Here is a 24221-nt window from a genome sequence, read left to right on the forward strand (position 1 = left end):
GTTGTGACAGTCATTTGTGTCATTATATTTCAAAAGTGCTTTTACTTCAGCAGTAAGATGTTCTGCTCCATAGTTCATTACAACTTGCTTGGTTTTGATATGCTTTTGTGCCAGGGACTGAGCTGACTTTCAACTACAATCTGGAGTGTTTGGGAAATGGAAAGACTGTTTGTAAATGTGGTGCCCCAAATTGCAGTGGCTTCCTAGGAGTACGGCCAAAGGTATGATGCCTCCTTTAAGCTTTTGTTCTTCCAAATTATCCCTTTGTGTAGATGTGTATCATTTGTTGCAGAGATCTCAGGAAGGGTAATCTGGTTTCAGTGTGGCCATGAAAGCACTGCTTGAAATGAGTTGAACATCCAAGTTTTCATTCTAAGAGTGCAGATCTTAGACGTGAATTATTAGAGTTGCTATAAATAATGACAGGAAATTGTATTTTACAACAAAAGAGTAAATGAAGGATTTTTTTCAGAATTTTCTGCTTACTAGCATGACAATTTCCATCACATTAGAGGAGCAAAGGACAGGCATGGGAAAGGCTTCCATTTTATAACCAAGGAACCACAGCTCAGCCCATTTTCCAAAGTAAAGGCCTGAGTAAATTGTGAGCATGCATGGAAGGCCGGCAAACTCACATTCCTTCAGACTTGGAGTTGCTTTAGAGCCAGAAGGCTTCTACATCACCATCTTTGCTGCAATAAGAAAGTTCCTGGTTTTTTCTCCTTTTGGTTAAGCAACTGAAGTGCACACATCAGACAGGAATAAGAAATTTGCCATATCTGAAGTAGAAAAATCACTAGCTTTTAGAACTTCCTGACTTTTGAGAGCTTCATGTTGCAACTGTAATGTTGCAGTAACAGGAATTTATTTCAATTACTTCTTGTGTGAGCTGGTTCTCACTGGGAAAAGGAAATAACAGGAGCAGTTGGCTGAGTTCCCAGCTGTCACCAGCTAAATCTATGTCTCAGCTCTTGATTTGTTTCAAGAGCTTCACCAAATCAGTGTGTAATCCCTGTGCTCTGGCGGCTGAATGAAGAAGTGGATACTGGCGGCTTGCTTACCCACAGTTAAGGGTTAAAAGCTCCAGTAGCACAGTTGTTAAGCCCCATCAATATATAGGGAAGGTTTTGTGAATTCTCTAGAGAGCTTAGTTCTGCGGAAAAATTAACTTACGATTAAAAAAACTTTGTCTTCAGAAGTTGACAGGTGAGGTGAATTACACATCTGATGTATTTAGTTCTTTTTTGGGCTGCGATTTAAAGTTAATTGATTTTGTGCTGCTCCTGTGTTATACATGGCTTGACTGTCATTTTTGCCCTGGAATTGCAGGTTGCATGATGGAAATGGGAGAAAGGTGCCCTTTAGTTGGCATTAATGGTCCATTGTGATGCCTGAGGTGACTCATTCCATCATGATGATATGGGCTAAAAAACAATACCCAAGAAAACAGTACCTCGGGGTTTGTTTGTTTGGGGGTTTTTTTGTTGTTGTTTTTTTTTTTTTTAATTCATCCCACAGTAGATGCATTTTTAAGCTTCCTGAAGATACAGCAAGACAAAACTTCGCTGATTATGTTCAAGTTCACTCTTAAAAGTGACCTTTCTAACTGGGAGTGTGGAATAATGTTTGGGAGTCTATTGTGCTGCGGTGAGCAAGTGGGAATCACTTAGTCCAGCTGTTAGACCTTGCTTGGACATTCAAATTAGCCGTGAAAGGTTTTTCTTGTTCTCTTTGTAATTAGCTGGCCGAGGTACTAGGGGCTGAGAATAGGTGGAATGGTTTAGGTGGAGTGATTTCACTGCCTGCATTTTCAATGATAAGAAGGGCCTGACTCGTCCCCATTGTCAATGGGAATGATGGTATGAAAACAGAAATATCCACATGTGAAGGGGAAGGAAACAATCAAGAGATGTAACTCCCTAGCGGCAGGACAGCTGGATAACCACCGCTGCTGAATTCTGAAATTGTAGGTCTGGAGACAAAGGTCTTTAAATGTTTTGGTGCTCTTGTTTTTAATCTTGCTAGGAGAGTGATGAAAATAGTGCCCAATATTTACGCAGAATAAAGGATGCAAAAATTGCCTTGTAGGCATCATCTCAGCACACAGAGATGTTCTGCGTGGAGAACACATATTTTGACATGAAGATATGTGGAAAATGGCATAAAATGTAGCTCATGTTTGTTTAGATAAACTAAACTGATAGTGCTTTGATAAGGTCACTGACTGGGGACAGGAAGCATCATCTTTGAGGAGTTGAGTGTTTGGTACAATGGGAGGCTTAGCCTGGAGAGGATCTGTGCTAGGGGGTTAGGAGTGCTCTGAGGACCTGGCTTGAAATGGAGGCGGGGGGGGGGGGGGGCAGCGTTTGAGGAAGCCTTAGGCCAGAGAAAAGAGCACTTAAGCCATTTAGATGCCAATCTTGGGACTAGTTGTGGTTATTTCATTACTGCCTGTAACACAGCTGTTGAAAGCATGGTAATCTAACTGTACTGATGACACAAAGATGTCAGGTGTCATCGGTATGGGATAGGATGGGGCAGTTGCAAAGGAATAGCTAAGTATAACTGGGAATGGGCTGGAGTTCAGAGATTCAGTATGCCAGAGTACACACCTGGAAGGTAATAGCAGAAACAAATCTGCCATGAGAAGGTCATCGATGAACAGTCATGGTGGAGAAGGAGCCATTGTGCAGTTCAGCTGCCGCAGGACTGAGCTGCTGTTGCAATGCAGCTGTGAAAAAGGCAAATGCAGGTGGTGCTTTGGGAGGGATTTCCTATTCTTCCAGAGAAGTGTTGATGTCATTGTACATGGCCTGTGAGGTGTCATCTGAACTAGCATGCATAATTCTGTAACTTGTGCTTGGGGGAAATAAACTCAGTAAGTGCAGAGAAAAGCCATTCAGAAGACTGAGGGTGCAGACTGTGAAAGTGTTTGGTTTGTGAGAAGCAGAGAGTGTGTCCCGGTGGTTACTTCAGGGAGAGAGAAAAACTTCTGCTGGAAAAGAGCAGTGTTAACACAAGAACAAATAGGTCTATACTGATCACAGATAAATTCAGACTGAAAATTGAGAGGAGTGAGGAATGTCAAAAAGTGCAGGAAGGCCTGGGAGAGACTCCTCATGAGTCATGGGTGTGCAAGGAGACCCACCCGCTTTGACTGAGGACCTGAAGAGTCTGACAGGTGGCATGAGCTCAGTGATGCCAGGCAGCCCCTGGCTCCTCATTCTGCTGTTGCTAATTGTATATATCCCATGTTTAACCAGGCTTTGGTGCAGGGCTCCCAGGCTCTTTCAAAAAAAATGAGAACTATTTGTGTAGTAAATTGGTTGCCAAATATTATGAAGCACTGTAGAGATGCTACGTATGTTTCAGGTATGGCTGGCAGTGGGATTTTTATTTGCAGGGTTTGCAGTTATATCCACTGTGGCAGGAAGGGAACAGATGGAAGGGGCAGAGACCTGCATTAACTGACATTGTCTCACCTGCAGAGCCAACCCAGCCTCACTGAGGAAAAGTCCAAGAAGCTAAAGAGACGGCCGCAGATGAAGCGCAGGTCGCAGGCGGAGGTGATGAAGGAGCGAGAGGACGAGTGTTTCAGCTGTGGGGACGGAGGGCAGCTAGTTTCTTGTAAGAAGCCAGGCTGCCCCAAGGTGTACCACGCAGACTGCCTCAACCTGACCAAGAGACCTGCAGGTCAGTGCTCTGCACAGCTGGGCTCTGCTTGGGTCACTGTGTTGGCTCCAGGTGTCCCAGGTGCTGCTCATCACCTTGCACTCACTTCACAGCATCTTAAAATGTAGAGAAATCTTTCTCACTTGAACAGACCTTGTGGCCCACACAACCCTGGTTTGCACCCCACTGTGACTGCAAAAAGATGAATTAATTGCCGAAGGGGGAGCTGGTCCTTGCCTAAGAAATGGTGCTTGTGAGCTGACCCCATCCTTGGGGCCTGGCAGAGGACAGTCCCAACAATAGTTGAGGTTTTGGTTCCTCAGATTGGCCGTTTTCCCAAAGTTGAAGACAACTGAGTGAGTTGAATGGTGAGGAAAAGCACTGATGGAAAATAGGAGTTAGAGAGGAATGTGTTAGGTGTCTGAATAGCCATGAGTTCATGGTCAAGGAAGAGAACGCTATCAAAGCATATCCTAGTTTGTGGTGAAATCTGAGAACAGAAATTTGAAATAAAAAGAAAAAATACTTGAAAAGTACTTCTCCTTGGGTGCAGAGAAAGAAATAGGCTCCCTGTATGAGTGATAAAAGAGCTCTGAGTTCATTAGTAGCTCAAGAGGTGTAAAGTAACATCTATTAGAGGGAGAAATTTAAGTTGCATTTAAAAATTGTAAGGGAGCTGGTTATGGGGCGTGTTTCCTCTGTTGTTTCAATTTGTCTTGGTTACTAAAGGAGCTCCTGCAACCTTTGATGAGTGTTCAGGTTTAACCAGTGCACAGAAAGGGAAAAAGTCTGACCTTAGTCTTGGTAGGCCAGTTAACTCGATGTCTGCCAGGCCAGGAGGATGGAAAAGCTGATACGGGATCAAGTGCCTAAAGAATTAAATGGTAAGAATATAAACAATACTGGGTGACAAGTTTTTAGGTAGAAAAACTCATCAAACCTAATTTAGGGTTTTTTGCTAAGATAATAAATGTGGTTAATAAAAGCAACTGCATTGAAGTAATTTGTTTAGGGGGCTGTAAATCTTTTGATTTAATACTGTAAGCGTTGTCATAATTAGAAATTCTCTATGCAGCTCTGTACAGTGTTTTCTGAACACATCGGAGGCAGGCTGAGAAACATGGAACCAAGCGGTCTCTGAAAGTAACTGCCAGGAGAGTCACTGTGACAAGAGTGTTTCTGTTGGCACACTGTGGGGAGCCAGAACTGGGCATTCAGCACCTGTAGCTGTAATTTGGCAGAAGGTGTAGAAGGGCTAGTAGCATATTTTGTAGATGACAGAAATTTTGTGTGTGCACGTGTTAAGTTTTGGGGAGAATAGGGCATTATTGAACAAACGCTGTAACAGCAATGTTAAAGCCAACGGGAGTGCAGGTCATTCCTATGGAACATCGTCATGCAGGGTGAGGGAGTCCTGATTATCACCTTTCTATCCTGTTTTTGTGTGCTAAGACAGGGTGCTGTAACATCCTGGCAGGTTTTCCTATGCTTTAAAGTCTCCAGTAAAGGAGAATCCACGCTTTAGCCTGTTCCCCTGCTTTGCATATGAAAAGTTTCTCCTGACAGCCTGACTTGAAAAAACAAAGGATTGTCATCTCTCAGATACCACATCCCCCACCCCCACCCCCCCCTTTTTTTTTTTTTACATACTGGGAGACTGTTATCTCCTTAGTCCTTTTTGGGCTTAAACAAACACAGTCTCTCCTTGCAGCTCTTATTTTCTAAAATTATTATTCTTGGTCTGCTCTGGACTGTGTCCCACTTGCCTACACATTTTTAAAACTGTGGTAACAAGTATTTTAACAGTATTGCAGCTGAGGCCTTGCTAACACCAACAGAAGAGAATGATTATATTTTGTGTTTTACATAAAAATTCTCAGGAAATGAGATTCGACTTGTTTTGCAAAAATAACTTTTATATTTATGTGATGTTTGTGATTTGCTCTGTCATCCTTGAGTCCTTGTCTTGATCCTTTTCACATACTTAATTTATTTCTTCCTCCTGCAGTCCAGCTTTGCACTGGTCTTTATTTAATTGCATCTTGTTGGTGCAAGAGCATCTGTCCATTTTAAATTCTGAACCTGAATCTGGTTAGAACCAGATTTTTGCAGTCCCTCAAAGCCTTGTTGTTATCTACCTGTTTCTGTAAGAGTATTTGCTGTTCTGCTTCCAGAAATTTAAAATAAAATACAGACTAAAATAGGCTCCTGAAGGATGTCATTGGAAACGCCTCCTCAGTTTGCCAGAAGACCATTAATAGCTGTTTTCTGAGAATGATTTTCAGTCAGTTGTAGCCATTTTACTCTTATTACACATAGGCTGCTATTTTCATAGCCCGCTCCTTAGAGTATCATGCAGGACATGAAAGGTTCAGCACTTTTTACTTCAAATGTTTCCTCTGCCATGGGCACTGCTGTCGAGTTAATTGGAATTTCCTGCTTGTTTGCATGTTACTAATTGTGTGATCTTACTTCCGACAGCTCCGGGCTGTCTCTGGAGAAGCTGCTTATTCATTAGGCCTTTTATCCTGTCAAAGACCATTAGAGTGGTTTGATAGGATTTATCCTTCCTGCAACATACTGGCAGCTTTTGACTTATTTTGTTTTTCCATCCGTACAAATGGCCTCTACAACAGTAGTCCCAGAGTCTTCCCAGTGGCCAAAGTGAGTGCTGAGTGTGGCTGTCTGGGTTGCTGATGCTGTGGGAGGAGCAGCGACAGCCTGTGCTGCAGCACTGTGAGCATGGAAGAGGGGAAACCACATGTAGTGTTAAACATCCCCACTCTGAAAAGGATGCTGAAAAATTGGAAAAGACACAGAAAAGCAGTGTACATATTTTGAGACCAGAACAGAAGCCTTAGACTAGCTTCAAAAGGGGAAAAACATGCTACGTGTTGTCTTCAATCCAGGGGAAAAGCAGCATGCGAGAGGGGAGTGGAGAGCTGGTGTTGCACAAGTGCATGAAGAAGTGCCCACAGTTGCTCAGTGCTGTGCTGCGGTCATGCTCTCTTCCATCCTCCCTGGAAAAGAGCTGGTAGCCAAAGCCATGGATGTGTGGGCTTGGTTCAGGGAGGCTGGGAAGTGCTGTGGCCCGGCTGGTGTCCATGGCTGCCCTCCATCACCACTTGCGCTCTGAAGCGCAGGCTGCCCCGTGCGAGGGCTGGTCTGCAAGGAGCTGCTCTTCACAGCAAGGCAGGAGGCTGGGGGGGGCATGGGGCTATGGGTGTGGGGGGGAGCATGGAGGCAGGAGGCGTATTTGGAAAGACAGCCATGCTGATCCTATGGTGAGAGGTCAGGAACTCGGCATTGTGTATGCTGGGTGCAAGTGGTCTCACTGTTCCTTGCGTCCATGAACTGGTGAGAAGCGTTTGGTAGAGACGGCAGCAGCCTTAGCTGGGGAGCAGGGGGGCTGAACCAGTGAGGTCATCTACAGTTGAAAACAGCAGCAATCTCTGAAGTGTAATGTTGTTCCTCTGTGATGGTGTTGATACTGATGGTGGGTAGATTCAGCATGGACATGGAGCTCCTCAGGGAGCAGCTTGGCTTTGTGTTAAACAGTATTTTTATCATGGCCATACACAGAGGTTAAGGAAGGCGCCTTTGGGTACAGAGACAATAGAAACTTACTCCCTTGTGATCACTGCTCTCTTGCTTCTTCTTTCTGATAAACAGGAAGGGAGGCTGTGGGCCCAGAATTAATGAAGACTTAGATGAACCTGATGCACCTACTTAAAAAGTCCCTTGGGTGTATTATACACAGATATCACTGTTGTCTGTGGAAATGAGAGCCCCAGAGGTGTGCAAGCTGGGGGTGTCTGCTCTTCTCTAGGTGTCTGTATTGGTTAGTGTCGTGCTGGAACCAGATGGGCTTTTGGTCTGACGTAGCCTGGCTTTTGTTTGTCATGATTATCGTTGCCCTTGTTGCTTCTGACAATGCAAGTTCCTGTTAACTGCACGTCAAGCCTGGGAGTTATGGCAGAAACTGAGGAAGACATATGTAGTATTGTATGGAAGCATTACAGGGTTGTTCCCACTCTCCCTTGAACTTCCTTTGCAGCAGGCCTTTTCCCTTCCTCTTGTACCACTCCTAAGGTATGTCTTTTCTCATATGTCTGTGCTGCAGGAAAATGGGAGTGCCCGTGGCATCAGTGTGATATGTGTGGTAAGGAAGCAGCTTCTTTCTGCGAGATGTGCCCCAGGTCCTTCTGCAAGCAGCACCGGGAAGGCATGCTCTTCATCTCCAAGCTAGATGGACGTTTGTGCTGCACAGAGCACGATCCTTGTGGGCCTAACCCTCTAGAGCCAGGAGAAATTCGTGAGTATGTGCCTCCCATAGGAGCCCTGACTAACAGCGAAGACACCCAGCCACCAGAGCAGCCGCCTGCAGACACAGACCTGAGCGTTCAGCCTCTGGACAGCCTACCTCAGTCTGTGGCCCTCAGACTGCAGTCACCAGAAAAATCCCCCGCTACCCTAGCGCTGAAGCTGCCACCGTCAGACAAGCCCCCCACCACCCTAGCCTTGAGGTTGCAGCCATCAAACAAGCCCCCCACCACCCTGGCCCTCAGGCTGCCTCCACCAGACAAACCACCCGCCACCCTGGCGCTGAGACTGCCACCATCAAATAAACCCCCCACTACCTTGTCACTGAGGCTGAAGCCATCCAACAAACCCCCCACCACCCTCTCGCTCCGGCTGCAGCCTTCAGACAAACCTCCCACAACCCTGTCGCTCCGCCTGCAGCCGTCGGACAGGCCCCAGGCTGCCCTGTCCCTAAGGCTGCAGTCAGAGAAGCAACCCATCATCCTAGCGCTGAGGCCTCAGCAGCCCGACAAACCTCCCACCAATGCGGTGCTGTGGCCACTGGACGAGTCCTCCAGTGATGCCTCACAGTCTCATCTGCCGAGCAAATCTCCTCCGGGAACTCCACAGTCATCAGACGAGTCGCTTGTTACTGCTGGTGCCCTGCAGCTCCAGCTGTCGGACGAGCCTCCAGCCGCCCCTGGGGTTTTGGGGTTATCAGACAAGTCTCTCATTGACACCAGGACCCAGCAGCCTGAGCTGCTGGATGAGTTCCCAGTGAAATGCCTGCATCCTCAGCTGTCGGACAGACTTTTCACCACGGTGGGGACCCTGCAGTCCCAGCCAGTGGATGAGCCTCCTGTGGCCGATCAGCCTCAGCCATTCGACAAAGCTTCTGCCCAGAGTCCACAGCTTCGGTCTGTGGAAAAGGCTCCCAGCTCCATGGTGCCACAGGTCCCAGCATCAGAGATGGCTCCTGGTCCTGGGGTGCTGTGGCCTCTGCCCATTGAAAAAGTCCCCGGCTCACCAGTCTCGCGGATCCTGCCCATCGAGAAGGCTTCTGGATCGGCTGTGCCACGGCCGCCACCTCCAGAGAAGGCTTCCTTCTCCAGGGCAGTGCGGGTCCCAGCCATGGAGAACGCTCCCAGCTCTGGGGTGCCCCGTCTCCTGCCTCCGGAGAAGGCTCCTGCCTCAGGGATGCCACGGATCCTGTCCACAGAGAAGGCTCCCAGCTTAGGGGCGCTGCGGCCCCTGCCTCCGGAGAAAGCTCCTGGCTCCCGGTCACCGCACATCCTGCCCATGGAGAAGGCTCTCGGCTCAGGGGCCCTGCGGATCCCACTCCTGCAGAAGGCACTCACCCCTGGGGTGCTGCGGTCCCTGCCTTCAGAGAAGGCTGCCGACTCCGGGGCCCTGCGGGTCCTGCCTCCGGAGAAGGTGCTCAGCTCTGGGGTGGTTCGGCCTCAGCTCTCAGAGAGGTCTCTCACTCTTACAGCCCCGTGGCCCCAGACATCGGACAAGCTGGCTGCTGCCGTGGCTCCTCGGCCTCAAGCCTTGGACAAGCCTCTGGCTGCGTCGGCTCCGAGGCTGTTGCTGTCGGAGAAGGCGCTGCGGCCTGTTGACCAGAATGCTCAGCCAAAAGAGAGAGGAGCCCCAGCTGTGGAGCTGAGTCCCCAGCAGAAAGAGAGGACCATGTTAGCTGGTGAGCAAATCTCTTGGTCTGCTGGGAAGGCGGTGACACATGTTGGACAGGTACCTTGGCCTATGGAGAAACTACAGACGCATGAGCAAACCCACTGGCCCACTGCAAAAGCCCTGATGCCTGCAGAGCAGCCAGCCCGGACAGCAGAGAAACTACCAGAGCCAACCCTTCAACCCAGCTGGGAAGTGGCCTCAGCCCCTGCAGAGCAAACCCCTTGGACATCAGAGAGATTGCGTGCATTTGAGCAGACCCCTCGGCCAGCCAGGGAAGCACCGGTGCCCCCAGAGCAGATGCAGTGGCTTGTCACAAACATTCAGACAATTGACCAGATTTCTTGGCTGAGTGGAAAAGCACAGACTCCTCGGGGGCAGGACCCTTTGCCTGAACAAAACACAGCGCTAGCCCGTAACCAGGATTCTGTGTGTCGTGAGTTGGCCGACTCAGAGCCAAAGTGAGGTTGGTGAATATGGGAGGCAGGTTTCAGTCTTTTAATGTTTAGGGAGGGGGATCTTTGTTTTGTTTTTTTTATTCACTTCCCTGAGCCCAGCCCCTAACCCATGCACATCCCATCCATATTCTCTCGTGACATGAGCAAGGACATTCTCTTAAGTCTGAGTGTGGCCCAGCCGAAGGGAGAGAGCATCCGTGACCTTTTCCTCTTCCTTTTACAAATGGTAAAGCTGAAATAAAGAGTCCACTCTGCGTAAAAATCTCCAATTCCATTTAAATGGTCACATTACTGATCCAACGTGTTCAAGCTCCAGGTCTGATTCGTAGGCGGGTTCCCAGGTACAGCTAGGGGCCTTGCTCTTATTACTGTATTTAGAGGAAGCAGATCAGTCAGGCTGCCCTGGGACTGGAGATGTTTCAGGGATCAGGCGGTGAGCAGTCAGGTGTACGCCCTTGCTGGACTCTGTAGAAGCAGGGAACGGGTTTATCTGTCATCTGCCCAGGTCTCTGTCCCTGCAGGGTGTTGCTTTGCGAGGTTTGTCCATATGTTCACTGGGACATGCTGCGTGCGTAGTTCACTGAAGGACAGCTATCGTCTGCAGCTGAGCTGGGAGAGGAGCCTGCTGCACTCGCTCAGTGCAGTTTTCTCCAGCAATAGACAATATTCATTCAGGCTCCTTTGTACAAAGCTGAGACTGGCCAGGCCCGAGAAACGGGGAATCTGAAGGAGGTGAGGGGAAAGTGTCATCTTGGAAGAAGCCATCTGGCAGTTTTTTCATTCTTGTGTCTTAATCCTTTAGCACAGGACATGCAGAGTGTTTCCTGCACTTGAAAACATTGTGACCTATAAAGCAGCAATAGCAGAGTAGGGCAGAGTGGGTTTCCCCAAGGTGCTGAGCACCACCCTAGCAGGGTGGTGGTGCTCCCTTTCAAATTTCCATCCAGTCTCTTGACTTTTTGTCGTCACCATGAGCCAGCAGACTGAGCAGTCTTTTCTCCCCTTGCCTCAGACATGTTCAGGACGTGTTCGCATCATACCTGGTCTTCCCAGCAGCAGGACGCACTGCTGAGCTGCAAGTGAAGCCTGTACCGTTCGCTACACAGCACGGAGGCAAGGGTGCCGTAGCTGTATCGGGACCCATCTCGACACCTTCCCCTTGGGTAGCTTCTGGCTTAACTCTTCTACAACCAAAGGAGACTTGAATTAACTGGACCGTGTCGGTGTGCGTGTGTGTGTGTGCGCATGTGTGTCCTTCCAACTGAATAGTAGTTCTCACACTGGAAGACGGTGGGTTCCAGCAGCTGGCTGGCTTTCTTTTTTCCTCTTCTCCCTTTTCCAGTTAAGGAGATGTTTAGTACCTGGTGGTCATCAGGCTGGTGTCCAGACTAGGCCTGCTGAAAGCTGTTTACTCAAGCGTTGAGGCAGAAGTTCACTTGGCCGTGGTACTCGTGGGGCAAGCGGTAGCATCCCAGGGACCTGCAGAGTGGCGTCTTGCAACCGCCGGCACCCTTGCAGGCAGGAGGATGGGCCTCCCTGGGCAGCGCTGCTCGGGCTGGATGGGGTTGGTATCCTGCCAAGGAAGCACTGCTGACCGACACACTCTCCCACTTTCACAACACATTACCTCTGTGGTTTGCCTGAGCTCCGCCGATCCGGGTGCTGCAGCCTCGGATCTCCGTGCCCGCTACCAGACCATTGCACAGCTCCAGCGTATCCTTCTGCTTCCAGGCAGATCCACCAGTCCCTCCCTGGAAAGGGAGCGTTCAGCTCCAGGCTGACCCTCTCCCTCTCATGTGGGAGCAGGTCCTTGTTCCCACCTGGCTTGCAAGTGCCTGCTGCTCCCAGAGCAGACAGTCATGAGCTTTGTGGTTTTCTATGAAGGGAGGCAGACACTTGTACTGAGACAAATCCTGATCCTTTCTCCTTTCCTGATGTATGCACCCCAAGACAATGTCCTGCTGTGAAGGCCGGGTGTGCTGGGCACGAGGGGACATTACCAGTGCTATGGTGCATCTCTTCTCTAGTCCGAATCATTTCAGATCCTTTGTAGAATAGCTAGCAACTTCGAAAAGCTTTATGGCTTATGGAAACTTACTGTTTAACATTTTTTTTTTCCGGGAAGACTGGCAGGTCAGTTCCTGCTTGCTGCTGAAACTGGGGAAATGCAAGCAGCTTGTGTTTCTGCGCGACTCCTGCACAAAGGGAATCAGGACAACTCCTCAGAGCCATTGAGAGAGAGAAGATAATCTAAGGGCATTCATTAACTTTTTTAAACAAAATTTAAAAAAATGGTAATGACGTTCAGTATATTAAGTATTTATCATGTGTGAGAAGGAAAATAAATCTTGAATTTACATTTATAGGCCTTCCCATGAGCTGGACTTAGTCATGTAGATTGTGTAAGTAGGGTAACCTCCGTGCCAGCCACCCAGCCAGCTACAGCTGTAACTAGAAAGGTATCTGCACTGCTCTGTCCACCTCCGCTTCGCATTGTCACGTGTTAACTAGCTACTTGTTTCATGAAAAATAAACTGTGAATATTTTTGGTGCAGGCTTTTTTAAATCTGTAAAATGGAGAAGTTCTCAATGAATTCTCGTAAGTGCAGGTTTGAAAAAATCACTTCTATAAATCATGTGCTCACGTGGTAGGGTGAGGTTCATGGCAGCAGCAGCCTTTCAAGCAGCAGGCTCTTAGCCAAAAGCTTGTTTTGAACAGTGAATGTGGATTGAACTGTTGCATGGCATTTCAAACCCGCAGCCTTATTCCTTGCATCTGACCATACCCCACCTCTCTTGTCTCCCTTCATGCCTTTTCCATGAGGATCCAGGTTTCTGGCTTGCTACCTTCCAGCTACTGTCGGAAAGTTGACTTCAGCATAGCTGGGAGGCTGCTCAGTAAAATTGATGTGTGGAAACGTCATTGAAGGAGGAAGCCAGCAAGCTGCTCTTTGCTCCTTGCCCTCCTTGGGCCCCTGGGTGATGCTCTGTCAGATCAGGAAGGCTTTTTCAGATGTCCATGGGGCTTGCAGAGGGAGTAGTGGTGCTGTTAGGAATGGCTGTCTACCTGGTCACCTCAACAAGACAGGTGAGGTCTGACCAGGCGTGGAAATAGGTCCTAGCAGCCCTGCCCTGCCCAGCCTGCCTTCATCTGCAGGGAGCATGAGCATGGGCTGAGAAAAGGCTCCGGGCAACAAAACAGTTGCGAAGGAAATGTGGGCTTCTTTAGCACTTGAGGCAGCTCTCGCTGTTGGTGGCAGCTGGTAGCACTGCCTTGGAGGAGGAGAGGGAGATGTCTTGTACTGAGGTAGTTGAGTTAATTTTCTGCAGTTCATTGCTGCTTTCGGAGTTCAGCCAGTTTGAATCAGTGGGTTTTTTTAAGGTAGAGGAAAGCGACGGATAACACGTACCCCTGGCAGACTGCTCCTGCTGGAGAGAGGGTGCTGCTGCTCTGCTCCAGCCTCCCCAACCTCTTGCGCTGGGCTCGGCCAGGTTTGCTGCAGCTCCGTGGTTGGAGGGATCTGATCACCTGGCCACTAACAGTCTTGGGTCAGCCATAATTGCACCCAGGGTGGGCGAGAGGTGACTCTTGTGTTGATTCACTGTTGCGGAGAGTTGTAGAAGCAGAATCAAGGGTGTAATTATTTCTGCTCAGAGCTGTATCCCTTTCCCTGCTGTCCCAGGGAGGCTCAAGGGAGCTTCCCAGGCTCATGAGCCCGTTCCCACTTGCAGGAATGGCTCCCCTTCCCAGTTCTGAAGGGGATGAAGGATTTGCTCCCATACAAATGCTTCGCTGATCAACATCCTTGCTGTCAGGATTGCTTGGCTGCCCCTGCTCAGAGCAGTGGGCTGGGGCCTCCGTCCCACAGTGGGCCCCACTTCAGTGGTGGATTTTCATGGTGGGCAGGAGGGTCCCAGCTGACCTTTGGTGACGGAGGAGCTCTGGTGAGGAGTAACAGCGTGGTCAGGGACTCCTATGGGCTCAGGCTGCCTGCCCAGGCAGGGGAGGAGGGTTGCAAAGGGGGAGCGACCACAGGACCTGTGGGACGCCTGGGCAGGAGAGGAGCAGGCACAGGTCGCTGTCCTGCTTGGCCAGTCCCATCTGCACCAGCTCGCTGGGCTGGTGCCCACTGTCATCCAAGGCTCTGGTGAATCTAGGAGAAAAGTGACCGCTGTAAGGAATAATCTACTGCACATCTTCACATGCCAACTAGCTCGTGGTAGCTTGCTTTATTGCTGTTCTCAAGTTAAAACTTTTCCTGTTTAACAAAAAAAACCGACAAGAACCAGATTCACTTCAATGCACAAAGTATCCAGGTGGTACTGTGGGAGCATGCGTTATAATTCAGGGTTAAACACCCCCCCACACACACAGGCACAGGCTTCGCTTTGAAGGTGTGTGGCTGTTGTTAAAATTCAAGAGGGGAGAGAGATGGTTGAATCTAAAAGACAGAAACGTACTAAGGTGAGATGATGCTGATTGAGGGTGCTAGAAGAGCTTCAGCTCAGTTTCACGGAAAAAAAGGAAGAAAAATCAAGAAAAAGCAGCCCTAACCCTGATGCATCTCAGCAGCGGTTTAGCCTGAGCACGCTGTGGATGCACACTGCTCCTACCTGGATCCCGCTGCCAGCATTGTGACAGGGCAGGGGGAGTTTGAGAAACCTCAGACCTCCAACACCTGTTTATTTTTAATTTCAGCCTTAACTTCTGATTTTGCTTGATGTTTGGAATAACCATAATTGTAACCTGCTTGTAATGTGCTTTGCCCTAAATTACTGATGAGGCTTTCAGCCTTTGCCAGCCAGTGAGTGTTAAAGCAAAGCGGCAAACCGTGCAGCTACTCTGAAAGTATGGAGGGGGCCGGCAAGGGCTCGCAGCATGTTTGATCACCTGGGCTTTGTCCGTGCTAATTACTGCCCTGTGATAGTGATAACGCTGGTGGCAGCATTTGCAGCCGAGGCTGTGCCTCTTGCAGCAGCACGGCTGGGCTGATGGGTGCTCAGGACTCGCAGGGCTTGGGAGATGGAGCTTGGGGACAACTCTGCTGCTTGCCTGGCTCCAGCGGGAGTCTCGCTTGCGGGGTGGCAGTGCCCTCGCTTAGCAGGAGGTGGGAAAAGGCAAGATTTCTGCTCCGGGTCCTCCAAAAGCGATCTAAACAAAGTCCAGTGCAGGGGGACGGCATGCGCGAGCTTGGGCTGGGGAAGAGGCGGTGATGGACAGTCCCTACAGCACTGAATCTACCTCCTAGGGAAATCTGAGAAATGGGTGTTGCTATGTCCTATTTCAAGGTAAAGTTTTAATCAGTTTGCCCTTGGCGAAGCACTTGGGCTATTGTGGTGCTATTGTAAACCGTTTGGCAGCTTAGCACAGTAGGGCTGAACTCACGACTCGTAGCCCGTGGGCTGGAGGTTCCTTCGCTGGCTGAATCCTGTCCCCTGATAGCTGGTGCTGGGCTTTGGCATGCGTGACGGAACCAGGACGAGGCGTGACTCGGTTCCTTCAATTTATGATGGTTTTGAGACTCAAACCAGTGTGCCGGTGGGCCCCGCGGGTGTAGGGAGCGAGTAGAGCCACGTGAAGCAAGGCAGGCGTCCGCTAACTGCATGTTCTTTGTGTCCGTTTGGTACTGAGCTGGTTTCAGTTTTTGTTTTTTTCTGATGTTTCCGAGTTGTTGACTTCAAGGAACTGGGTTTTGTGTATTTTTTTAGACACTGGGAACTTGTTAAAAGGAGAAGCAGCAGCACCGGGAGGCTCAAGGTGGAGCGTGGCTGGAGCTGAGGGCAGCCCTGGCCAGTGTGGGTGGGAGGAGGTCAGGTGTGTCGGCAGCGGCTGGCGCAGGCAGGGAGCAGGCAGGGAGCAGCTCTCCCTGCAACAGGCAGGAGAAGCCCTTCAGCAGTGGCGCTCCCGGCCCTGCTTAATTGCGGTGACGAGTTCACCGCTCCGCCAGCCCGCTCGCCTCCGAGACACCGAACGCATCAGATACTGCGCCTGGCTTTGAACGTCCCCTGCCACCTTCCGGTGCCACGTGCTCTCGGCTGGGGTCCTGGCTGCCGGCTAGGCTGGGGGTCCCAATGAGGGTGGCCCTGGCTGCCTGCTCCCCCTTCCTCACTGCCTGGGGACGGGGAGGAGGGACACGGGGGGGCCACCCGTGGCAGTGGCATAGGTTGCGCTGAAGCCATGAGTGGGAAGTTTGCTCAGAGAAGGGGGGGAAGCCTTAGTGTGAGCAGCCCCACGCTGCGTTCCTTCACCACTGAGGTCTGCTGCCCGCGGGGTGGTGGCAGAGGGGAGTACCCCGCAGAATCCTGTCCCGCAGGCTCGGCCGGAGGGAAATGCAGCGGGAGTCGAGGTGCCCAGCTGAGGCGGGGGCCAGCTGCAGCTGTGGGTGGGTGCCGGGGTGGTGGCTGGGGTGACCACTGTGTGGAGGACGTATGGGTGCTCGGCCCTGGCTGGGACTCTGTCGGTTCTAAGCAGGGATGCAAGAGCGGGTAAGAGAAACCTACATATTTCCAGCATGTATATTATTTTTAGAAGAGGGAGAGGGGAGAGTCTTGGACCATTGATTACTTTCATTTTGCTCCCCTTAGACTGTTGGCTGTGTATGTGAAACTTATGATGAAAAGAGGGTTGCCCTGCCCAGGTGCTCCCAGAACATGTACTGTAATTCTTTGTATATAGAAGAAAAATTACTGTAAAGTAAAGTTTAACTTTACTCTCGATGTCCTCTTGTGGTTTGTCTTGCTGAGTGGGAGGGCATGGGGGGAGCCTGGCTGTGCCCAGACACCTGCGGCAGGGAAGGGAGAGCTCTGACAGCCTCGCACGGCAGCAGCGCAGGCAGGGGGACAGCTCAGACCACAATGCGTTTTATTTACATTGTACACCTCGAGAGAAGACGCTTAAATAAATCTGCAAAGTATCAGGCAGCATCTCCGAGAGAATAAGTTAACGGCTGCTGCTGGACCACAGCAGTGACTCGGGGAAGCAGCTTCTGCAGAAGCCGGGTGGCAGGGAGAGGGTCCCCAGGGGTGATGGCCCACGGCTTCTGGCACCACAGGAGGCTCCCGGCACCACACGGCAGCCCTCTGCCGCTCCGCACGCCGGGAGGAGAGCAGTCTGCGGGGCTGCGTGCTGCTGCCGCGTTGCAGACGGGCCCATACAGCTAAAACACAGCAGGTAAAAAAAAATGGAGGAGTCCGGCGTGCACCGGCTGCCCGGCTGGCAGCAGCAGTTCCCTTTTGGCAGGAGGTCTCAGTGGTGGCAGCAGCTGTAGAAGTAGGCGCCGCTCCTCTGGCCCAGGTCAACACCTTTCTCCTCTGGAAGAGAGCAGGGGTGGCAGGCTGCCGGCACATCCACACGCACAATGCTGTGTGGGAGCCCAAAAGCTGCCGGTGCCAGGCCTGGGCCCTGGCAGGTCCCTTGGGGAGGGGTTTGGTGGCCCTGCAGAGAAGCAGCAGGGCTCACGGCCACGGCACAGCCCAGGGCTGGAGGCGTAGCCGGGCTGAGCACGCCTGGACAGGCCTGGTGCAGAGCCGAGAGCCAGTCCCACAGCCAGGCAAGGCCCCTGGCTGCCTGTCTGCCAAAGGCCACCCATGGCCCAGTTGGGTGGATGTGCTGAGCCTGGCCTGAGTGGGGACAAGGACGTCGTGAGGGGACCCAAGCTCCACGGGACAACCCCCGGCTCAGAGCCGCAGCGGCCCCAGGGAGGGTGGGGGCAAAGAAGTGCCCTGCCAAATGTCACAGCGCTCGTCTTCCACACCCTTCCCACGGCACATGCACCCCCCTGGCACGGGCAAGGGTGCTTGGGGAGGGATGGATCATGCCCACTCACCTGTCATCACCTGGAAGGCGGTGAAGTGGACGTAGTCCTCAGCCACCTTCTGGAACAGCTCATCTGCGGGGAGAGCAGGCAGGGTGGGGGCGGGCAGTCCCACTGCCTGGCAGACCCCCCCCCCAGCCCTGCTCAGGCAGGGTCATGGCCAGCAGCGAGGGGGTTACTCACCCACGCTCTGGCCCGTCTTACTGGAGGTCTCGAAGAGCTCTGCCTTGATCTCTGAAACGAGGCCCCAGGTTAGCGCCTGCTGCGGGTGCAGGATGTAGCCCCGCAGGCTTGCCTCCCCCCGGAGTCACCCCTCAGGCATGGCTGCAGACAGCGGGCTGGCAGGGATCCAGGCTCCCGTCCCCTTGGCCCAGCTGGCCACGTGCCTGCCTGTGTCGGGACATGCCGTGCCCAGGGAGGTCCCTGGCAGATCCGGGGCCGTACTGCGCAGGGAGCGCTGGTGTCTGGAGCCATTGGATCCACTGTGGGTCCCGGGCAAGGGCAGAGCACCTCGCACCTCCCAGGCACGCATGGATGCAGCAGCTGCACCCCCCCTCGCCCCCCACCCATTTGGTGCTGCGGAAGCCCGGGAAGGGCCAGCACTGCCCAGCCGCGAGCATCCCGGCCCCATGCAGTGCCCGGCCGTACCGTCAGCGTAGTCCTGCACGTCATGGAAGTCAACCCCCCGCTTCCTCCTGTCCTCCTCCAGCAAGTCGCTCTTGGTGCCGCACAGGTAGATCCGGCAGCCCTGTGGCAGGCAGAGGGGCGGGAGGGATGCACCTGCCGACCCGGCACAGCCACGGGCTCCCCTTCCCCATCGGCAAGGTTCTGCAGCCCCCCCGGCCCGGCCGTACCTCCTCGCAGTTCTGCAGCTCGTTCACCCAGAACTTGGCTCGCTGGAAGCTGCTGCTGTCGGTGAGATCTGGGGGAGAGGGGTCAGGGTCTGCCCCCTCCCTCCTGCACCCACCCCCCGCTGCGAAGCCTGACCCACTGGTGCCGATGCCGGCACCAAGTCAGCCCGGGACCTTCGTGGCCGCCGGCTCCTTCCTCTTCACGCGGCATCGTGCCCTTACCGTAGCAGACGACAGCGGCCCGTGCCCCGCGGTAGTAGATGCGGCTCATGGCCTCGTAGCGCTCCGAACCAGCCGTGTCCTGGGGGTGACAGGGAAGCACTCAGCAGGTGGGGGGGCGTCTCGGGGGTCCCCACGGCGGGGGGGGGATGGGGGTGGCCGGGGACGGCAGCGGGGTGCTGGCACAGCCCTCGCCCCCGCACTTACCCAGATCCCCAGGGTCACCGTCTGGTCCCCCACGGACATCACCTTAGCCACGAAGGCGGCTCCGATCGTCTGGAAGGGAAGCAGGAGGGGCGGTGGGCACCGACCCCGGGGGACACCGGGGGCACCGGCCCGGGGACGCGGTGGGCATCTGGCCCGGGAACACGGGGAAGGGGGAACCGGCCCGGGGGAACCCAGCCGGGGACTCGGTGGGGAAACGAGGGGGACCGGCCCGAGGACGCGCGGGGCACCATCCCGGGGACACCGTCCCGGGGACGTGGAGGAACCCCCCCCCCCCCGGGGTGGCCCGTCCGACGGCAGGGCCGGTGCCCGGTGCGGTCACTCACGTTCTGGTAGGGCCCGGGCCGGAAGCGGCGGTGGGCGCAGCGCTCCACCAGGCTGCTCTTGCCCACGCCCTCCTGCCCCAGCAGCACCACCTTGGCGTCCACCCGCCGACCGCTCATCCTCCCGCCGCCGCCGCCGCCGCCGCCGCGGGGCGGGGCCGCAACCGGGCGGGGCGGGGCCGGCGCGGCGGAAGCGCGCGGCGGGGCGGGGGGAAGGGGAGGGGGCGGGGGCCAGCGGCGGAAGTGCGCAGGGGCGAGGCGGAAGTGCGCGACGCGGCGCGGCGGGGCGGGGCGGGCGGTGGCGGCGGGCAGAGGCCGCATGGCGGCCGCCCAGCAGGCGCGGGCCGGAGCGGGCGCGGCGGCGCGGGCCTGAGCGGCGGCGGAGGCCCATGGGGAAGTACTGCGCCAGCCTGGGCGTCCTCAAGGGGCCCTGGGACCAGGTCTTCGCCGCCTTCTGGCAGCGCTACCCCAACCCCTACAGGTGCGCCACGGCCGCCCCCCCCCTCAGGGCTTCCACCGGGGCCCTCCCCTCCGCCCCCCCCCCCCCAAACAGGCCCCTCCGCGCGATCTGCCGCGGCCCTCTGCCCCCCTCCGAAGGGTCCTTCACCCCGGTCCCCCGCGGGATGGTGACCCCTAGCCCCCCCGCCCCCCCCAAGCCCCGTCCCCGGGGGTCCCACGGGGGCAGGGCCCTGTGCTCCCCCCACCACCAGAGACTTCAGGGATGGGTGCCCCACACCAGCAGTTGCCAGGAGGCAGCTGGTTCCTCCTCTCCCTTAATACCACAGCTCTTTTCCCCACCCCCGCAGCGCCTGGTGGGTCCCAGCCCCGGGGGGGGGTGGGGGTTGGCCAGGAGCAGAGCCTGATGTTTTCTTCCCCCTCCCCATTTTAGCAAACATGTCCTGACTGAAGATATCGTGCACCGGGAGGTGACGGCGGACCACAAGCTGCTCTCCCGGCGGCTCCTGACCAAGACCAACCGGATGCCCCGCTGGGCAGAGCGCTTCTTCCCGGCCAATGTCGCCCACTCCGTCTACATCCTGGAGGACTCTATCGTGGACCCCAAGAACCGAACCATGACCACATTCACCTGGAACATCAACCACGCGCGTCTCATGGTAGGTGCCCGCGGGCGGGCATGCGGCCGGGTGGCAGGTGCCGGTCAGTGTCTGCAGCGACGCTGTGCCTCGTGCAGGTGGTGGAGGAGCGCTGCGTGTACCAGGTGAACCCGGAGAACAGCAACTGGACTGAGGTCAAGCGGGAAGCCTGGGTCTCATCCAGCCTGTTTGGTGTCTCGCGGGCTGTCCAGGTGAGTGCTGCTAACTGCTCGAGCAGCGCTGCATACCCTCCTTTGGAGAGGCTTTAAAGCTGCTGCTCCTCCCTGCTCTACCCCTTCCCTGTGCTGGTTTTTCCACCCTTGCCCCTTGTTCCCCCAATTCTCATGAACTCTTGGGGTGCCGAGAACCATCACTGCTGGTGGTCATGACCTCACCAGACTTTTGGGACTGGTCAAGCTGGGACAAAGACCCAGGGGCTGTGTCTGACCAGGGAGCTGGGCTTGCACCTTCACTGACTTTTCCCTTGCAGGAGTTTGGTCTGGCCAGGTTCAAAAGCAACGTGACCAAGAGCACTAAGGGATTTGAATACGTGCTAGCAAGAATGCAAGGTGAGCACCCAAGGGCAGGCTGGGGCTGACCGGGACGGGTCTCTTAGAGTTACAGGCCACACTGGGAACACTTCAGTCCAGGGGCAGGTCGTGGCTTGAACTAATCTGACTGTGAAATCCTTGTCCTTTGCCTTTGCCCCCATGTCTTGGCACAGCCCGCTCTTCCTGAGCGGAGCAGCCAGGCAGCACTTAGAAGGCCGGGCAGGGGCGGAGTGCAGGCAGGAGGGGATGTAACACGGCAGCAGTCACGTGCCTGCAGTTCCCCTTCGCGACGTGCCCTGACGCACGCAGGTCAGGAGCACCAGGCTCATCTTCGCCACCGCATGCGGAAGTCGCCTCTGTGCCTAGGCGATGGGGCTGGTCTAGCTTGCATCAGCTGGCACTCCTGTGCCAGGGCAGGGCGGGGGCCCGCTGGGGCTGGGTTAACAACTTCCATGTTACAGGAGAAGCTCCATCCAAAACATTGGTGGAGACAGCTAAGGAAGCGACCGAGAAAGCCAAGGAGACGGCTCTGGCTGCTACGGAGAAAGCCAAGGACTTGGCGAGCAAGGCAGCCACCAAGAAGAAGCAGTACGTGTGAGGGGCCGGGCACAGGCAGGCGCTGGCTGCACCAGAACAGATAGGAGCCTCCTTAGATTTTATATTTTTAAACAAACTGTACAAGTCTGACAATCAGCTGCTGTTAGACCCTTTCTGAGATGTAATTATCATTAAAGAATTTACTCCCACCTCAGACTGGGCCTGGGGCTGGCCTGGCTAGAGCAGAGCCCAGCGCTGTCCTCTCTGGGGGTCCAGCCCGCTGCCTGGGGTCTGGGCTTGCAGGCAAGACACAGGCAGGAGTTTCACCAAGTGCCTTTACTAGAACGGTGTCAGGTATGTACAAGAGAGGGGGGCGGCTGCGGGAGTGTGAAGGCAGGTTGCTTAATGCATTCGTTTCCCCTTCCTGGCTCTCCAGGGGCAGCAGAGCCCTGCTGTAGCCGTGTCTGCTGGGTGCGGCACTGCCCCACACCCACGCCAGGCAGCCCCCGGCCCCCAGCCTGCCTGGGCGCGCATGAGGGGGAGGCAGGAGGGTGTCCCTGTGACAGCCGGGCCCTCATCCAGCACCTCTTGCAGTACATTCCGGTGCACAGCGGGTGCCACAGTGCTGTGCCAGCCCTGTGCGCCCAGCGCCGTGGCTGGTGCCACTTAGTGGCCCAGCTGTGGGGGGGCCAAGCCAGGTGCTTGCACCCACCCCGTGGCCCCTTACCCGGGCAGCCATGACGAGGCCGGCGGAGGCTGCGTTTGCAGCAGCGGCGGGCAGGGAGGAGGCAGGCAGGCAGTGCAGGAAAGGCAGCGGGCGCTGTCAGGACGCAGGGCTGCGAGGGCTGGAGTAGCTGTGGTCCCTCCCGGTGCAGAAGCCGGGCAGCAGGTCCCCGCTGAACACCGCACCATCCCCCTCTATCTCGGCATCCTCTGGGCACCAGGGAGGGCGGAGGGGAGGCTGGATCAGGCGCCCGGCAGCCTCCCCTTCCCTGCCCAGCCTCCCTCCCCTCACTCACCTCCCTCGGAGGGCTCTGAGAGCTGGGACGAGTCTAGGCTGTCTGCCCGTGCCCGTTCCCCTCCGGTGGGTGAGAGCAGCCGTTCCAGCCGCCGCCGCAGGCTCCGCTGCCGGTTACGCAGGCGGTCCTTGGCCCTCCGTGCCCTCAGCTCTTGCTCCTCCAGCCTCTGTGGGGATCCAGTGAACCGCGAACGGGGTCCTAAGCTGGGCAGCACTGTTGCCTCTTGGGGGCCCTCTGGCCGGGTCCCCGGCCGGAGGGCCCCCGAGAGGCGGCAGGGCCACCCACCTCACCTGGATGTGAAGCCGGGCACGGTGCAGGAGGCTCAGCGTGGTGGAACGGGCCGGCCCCGCGCCTACCGGCACCTGCTGCTTCAGCCGCTCCAGGCAGCGCCGGAGCTGGGCTCTCCTGTGGCCAGGGCAGGGGGGGGACACGGGCGAAACGGCTGTCAATCCCGAGGGGGCCACGGGCACGGCCACCCCCTGCCCCGCCGCTCCCCACCCCGTACCTGTGCTTCTCCAGCGCGTTGTGCACCGACCTGCGGGAGAGCCCCCGGTGATCAGAACCGGCGCTACCGGCCGCCGCCGCCACCCCCGCCACCAAGCCCCGCCGCTCACCTGACGCTGCCCACGGCCCGGCGGGACCGCGCGGGGCAGAGCGAGGCGTAGCCGTGCTCGGCCTCGGCCAGGCACGGCGGGTACCGGGGACCGACCGCCCCGCGCTCCCGCCGCTCCAGGAACTCGGCCGCCTGCAGCAGCACCTGGATGCTGGTGACCGCCGGCTCCATGGCTGGGGAGGACGAGCCGCGCGTTCATTGGCTGTTGGGCGCCCCGGGGCGCTGACGTCGGCGCGGCGGGGAAACAAATTCGGGCGGGAAAGCGCGTGCTTCAAATTTGAATCGGCGGGAGGGACGGCGCGGGATACGCCCCCTCCAGCGCTAGGCCACGCCCCCGAATGGGGTGCGCCCGGGTCCAGGTCCGTGCACGCCCGTGGGGGGACGTGTCGGTGCGTGTGCGGTCACGCCGGTGGGACGGAACGCGCGCGCGTGTGTCCACGTAAGCCAGGCTGCCTGCGCACCCCCACTGCCACCCACTCCACGCGGGGCACCCCCCCGGCACCCACGAGTGTCCCCGAGCCGGCTGCTCCCACCCACCCCCCGGGAACCGCCGCGTCTCAGCGCCACAGGGCCCAGCTGGGCGGGTTTATCTCTTTATTAAAATCCATGGGGCGGAGGCGGCGGGGTGGGGAGGGGAGGGCCGGGCCCCGGGCGGGGGGGGGGGAGGGCCAGCCTCCGGGCACGGCCCGGGCGGCCCCGGGGCACCCGCCGTCATGTGAGGGCTGTTTGCACCGTCTCAGACCAGGCCCCGGGGGGGGCGGAGGGGGGGAAGACTCTGCCCCGGGCCCAACAGCAGCCAAAGTTCACCTGGAAAAAAATAAAACCACCAAACCACCACGAAGCACAGCTCCAGC

The 24221-nt window shown here is 55.5% G+C and overlaps 4 protein-coding genes across 6 annotated transcripts in view; 2 read left to right on the plus strand and 2 right to left on the minus strand.

The window, feature by feature from the left end:
* Positions 1 to 12670, plus strand: part of NSD1 (nuclear receptor binding SET domain protein 1) — a 63429-nt gene extending 50759 nt beyond the window's left edge. For 2 of the 3 annotated variants that reach the window (XM_052771954.1, XM_052771956.1), the window contains exons 21-23: positions 115 to 221; positions 3489 to 3693; positions 7796 to 12670. In XM_052771954.1, coding sequence (XP_052627914.1) covers positions 115 to 221; positions 3489 to 3693; positions 7796 to 10128 — 2645 coding nt within the window. In that variant the 3' untranslated portion in view covers positions 10129 to 12670. The remainder of the gene's footprint in view (positions 1 to 114; positions 222 to 3488; positions 3694 to 7795) is intronic. The other variant, XM_052771955.1, reaches the window with a different exon arrangement.
* Positions 12671 to 16966: 4296 nt separating this feature from the next.
* On the minus strand, positions 16967 to 19751 carry RAB24 (RAB24, member RAS oncogene family). Its single transcript, XM_052771957.1, has 8 exons — positions 19557 to 19751; positions 19213 to 19281; positions 19009 to 19087; positions 18790 to 18857; positions 18584 to 18683; positions 18119 to 18169; positions 17948 to 18010; positions 16967 to 17432 (listed from the first exon to the last, which is right to left on the minus strand). Exons 1-8 carry the CDS (start codon positions 19671 to 19673, stop codon positions 17368 to 17370), a joined length of 612 nt encoding a protein of 203 aa, XP_052627917.1. The 5' UTR covers positions 19674 to 19751; the 3' UTR covers positions 16967 to 17367.
* Positions 19752 to 19824: 73 nt separating this feature from the next.
* Positions 19825 to 21949, plus strand: PRELID1 (PRELI domain containing 1). Its single transcript, XM_052772118.1, has 5 exons — positions 19825 to 20034; positions 20443 to 20668; positions 20746 to 20859; positions 21138 to 21216; positions 21660 to 21949. Exons 1-5 carry the CDS (start codon positions 19943 to 19945, stop codon positions 21794 to 21796), a joined length of 648 nt encoding a protein of 215 aa, XP_052628078.1. The 5' UTR covers positions 19825 to 19942; the 3' UTR covers positions 21797 to 21949.
* Positions 21950 to 22036: 87 nt separating this feature from the next.
* On the minus strand, positions 22037 to 23616 carry MXD3 (MAX dimerization protein 3). Its single transcript, XM_052772119.1, has 5 exons — positions 23369 to 23616; positions 23260 to 23289; positions 23045 to 23159; positions 22755 to 22920; positions 22037 to 22668 (listed from the first exon to the last, which is right to left on the minus strand). The coding sequence occupies exons 1-5, from the start codon at positions 23536 to 23538 to the stop codon at positions 22559 to 22561; spliced, it is 591 nt and encodes a 196-aa protein (XP_052628079.1). The 5' UTR covers positions 23539 to 23616; the 3' UTR covers positions 22037 to 22558.
* Between the last annotated feature and the right edge of the window lie 605 nt (positions 23617 to 24221).

Source organism: Harpia harpyja, chromosome 20 (genome assembly GCF_026419915.1).
Source record: "Harpia harpyja isolate bHarHar1 chromosome 20, bHarHar1 primary haplotype, whole genome shotgun sequence".
NCBI classification, from domain to species: Eukaryota; Metazoa; Chordata; class Aves; order Accipitriformes; family Accipitridae; genus Harpia; species Harpia harpyja.

What these genes read in the sequence shown, in the direction of transcription:
- PRELID1 (XM_052772118.1), top strand. Translation starts at nt 19,943, where the DNA reads ATGGGGAAGTACTGCGCCAGCCTGGGCGTCCTCAAGGGGCCCTGGGAC. An exon ending in CGCTACCCCAACCCCTACAG is followed by an intron (nt 20,035 to 20,442) that starts GTGCGCCACGGC and finishes TCCCCATTTTAG; the next exon opens with CAAACATGTCCTGACTGAAG. An exon ending in GTGTCTCGCGGGCTGTCCAG is followed by an intron (nt 20,860 to 21,137) that starts GTGAGTGCTGCT and finishes TTTCCCTTGCAG; the next exon opens with GAGTTTGGTCTGGCCAGGTT.
- MXD3 (XM_052772119.1), bottom strand. Translation starts at nt 23,538, where the DNA reads ATGGAGCCGGCGGTCACCAGCATCCAGGTGCTGCTGCAGGCGGCCGAG. An exon ending in GTGCCCGGCTTCACATCCAG is followed by an intron (nt 22,921 to 23,044) that starts GTGAGGTGGGTG and finishes GGATCCCCACAG; the next exon opens with AGGCTGGAGGAGCAAGAGCT. An exon ending in CTCAGAGCCCTCCGAGGGAG is followed by an intron (nt 22,669 to 22,754) that starts GTGAGTGAGGGG and finishes CCTGGTGCCCAG; the next exon opens with AGGATGCCGAGATAGAGGGG.
- RAB24 (XM_052771957.1), bottom strand. Translation starts at nt 19,673, where the DNA reads ATGAGCGGTCGGCGGGTGGACGCCAAGGTGGTGCTGCTGGGGCAGGAG. An exon ending in CGGTGACCCTGGGGATCTGG is followed by an intron (nt 19,088 to 19,212) that starts GTAAGTGCGGGG and finishes TGTCACCCCCAG; the next exon opens with GACACGGCTGGTTCGGAGCG. An exon ending in TAAGACGGGCCAGAGCGTGG is followed by an intron (nt 18,011 to 18,118) that starts GTGAGTAACCCC and finishes CTCTCCCCGCAG; the next exon opens with ATGAGCTGTTCCAGAAGGTG.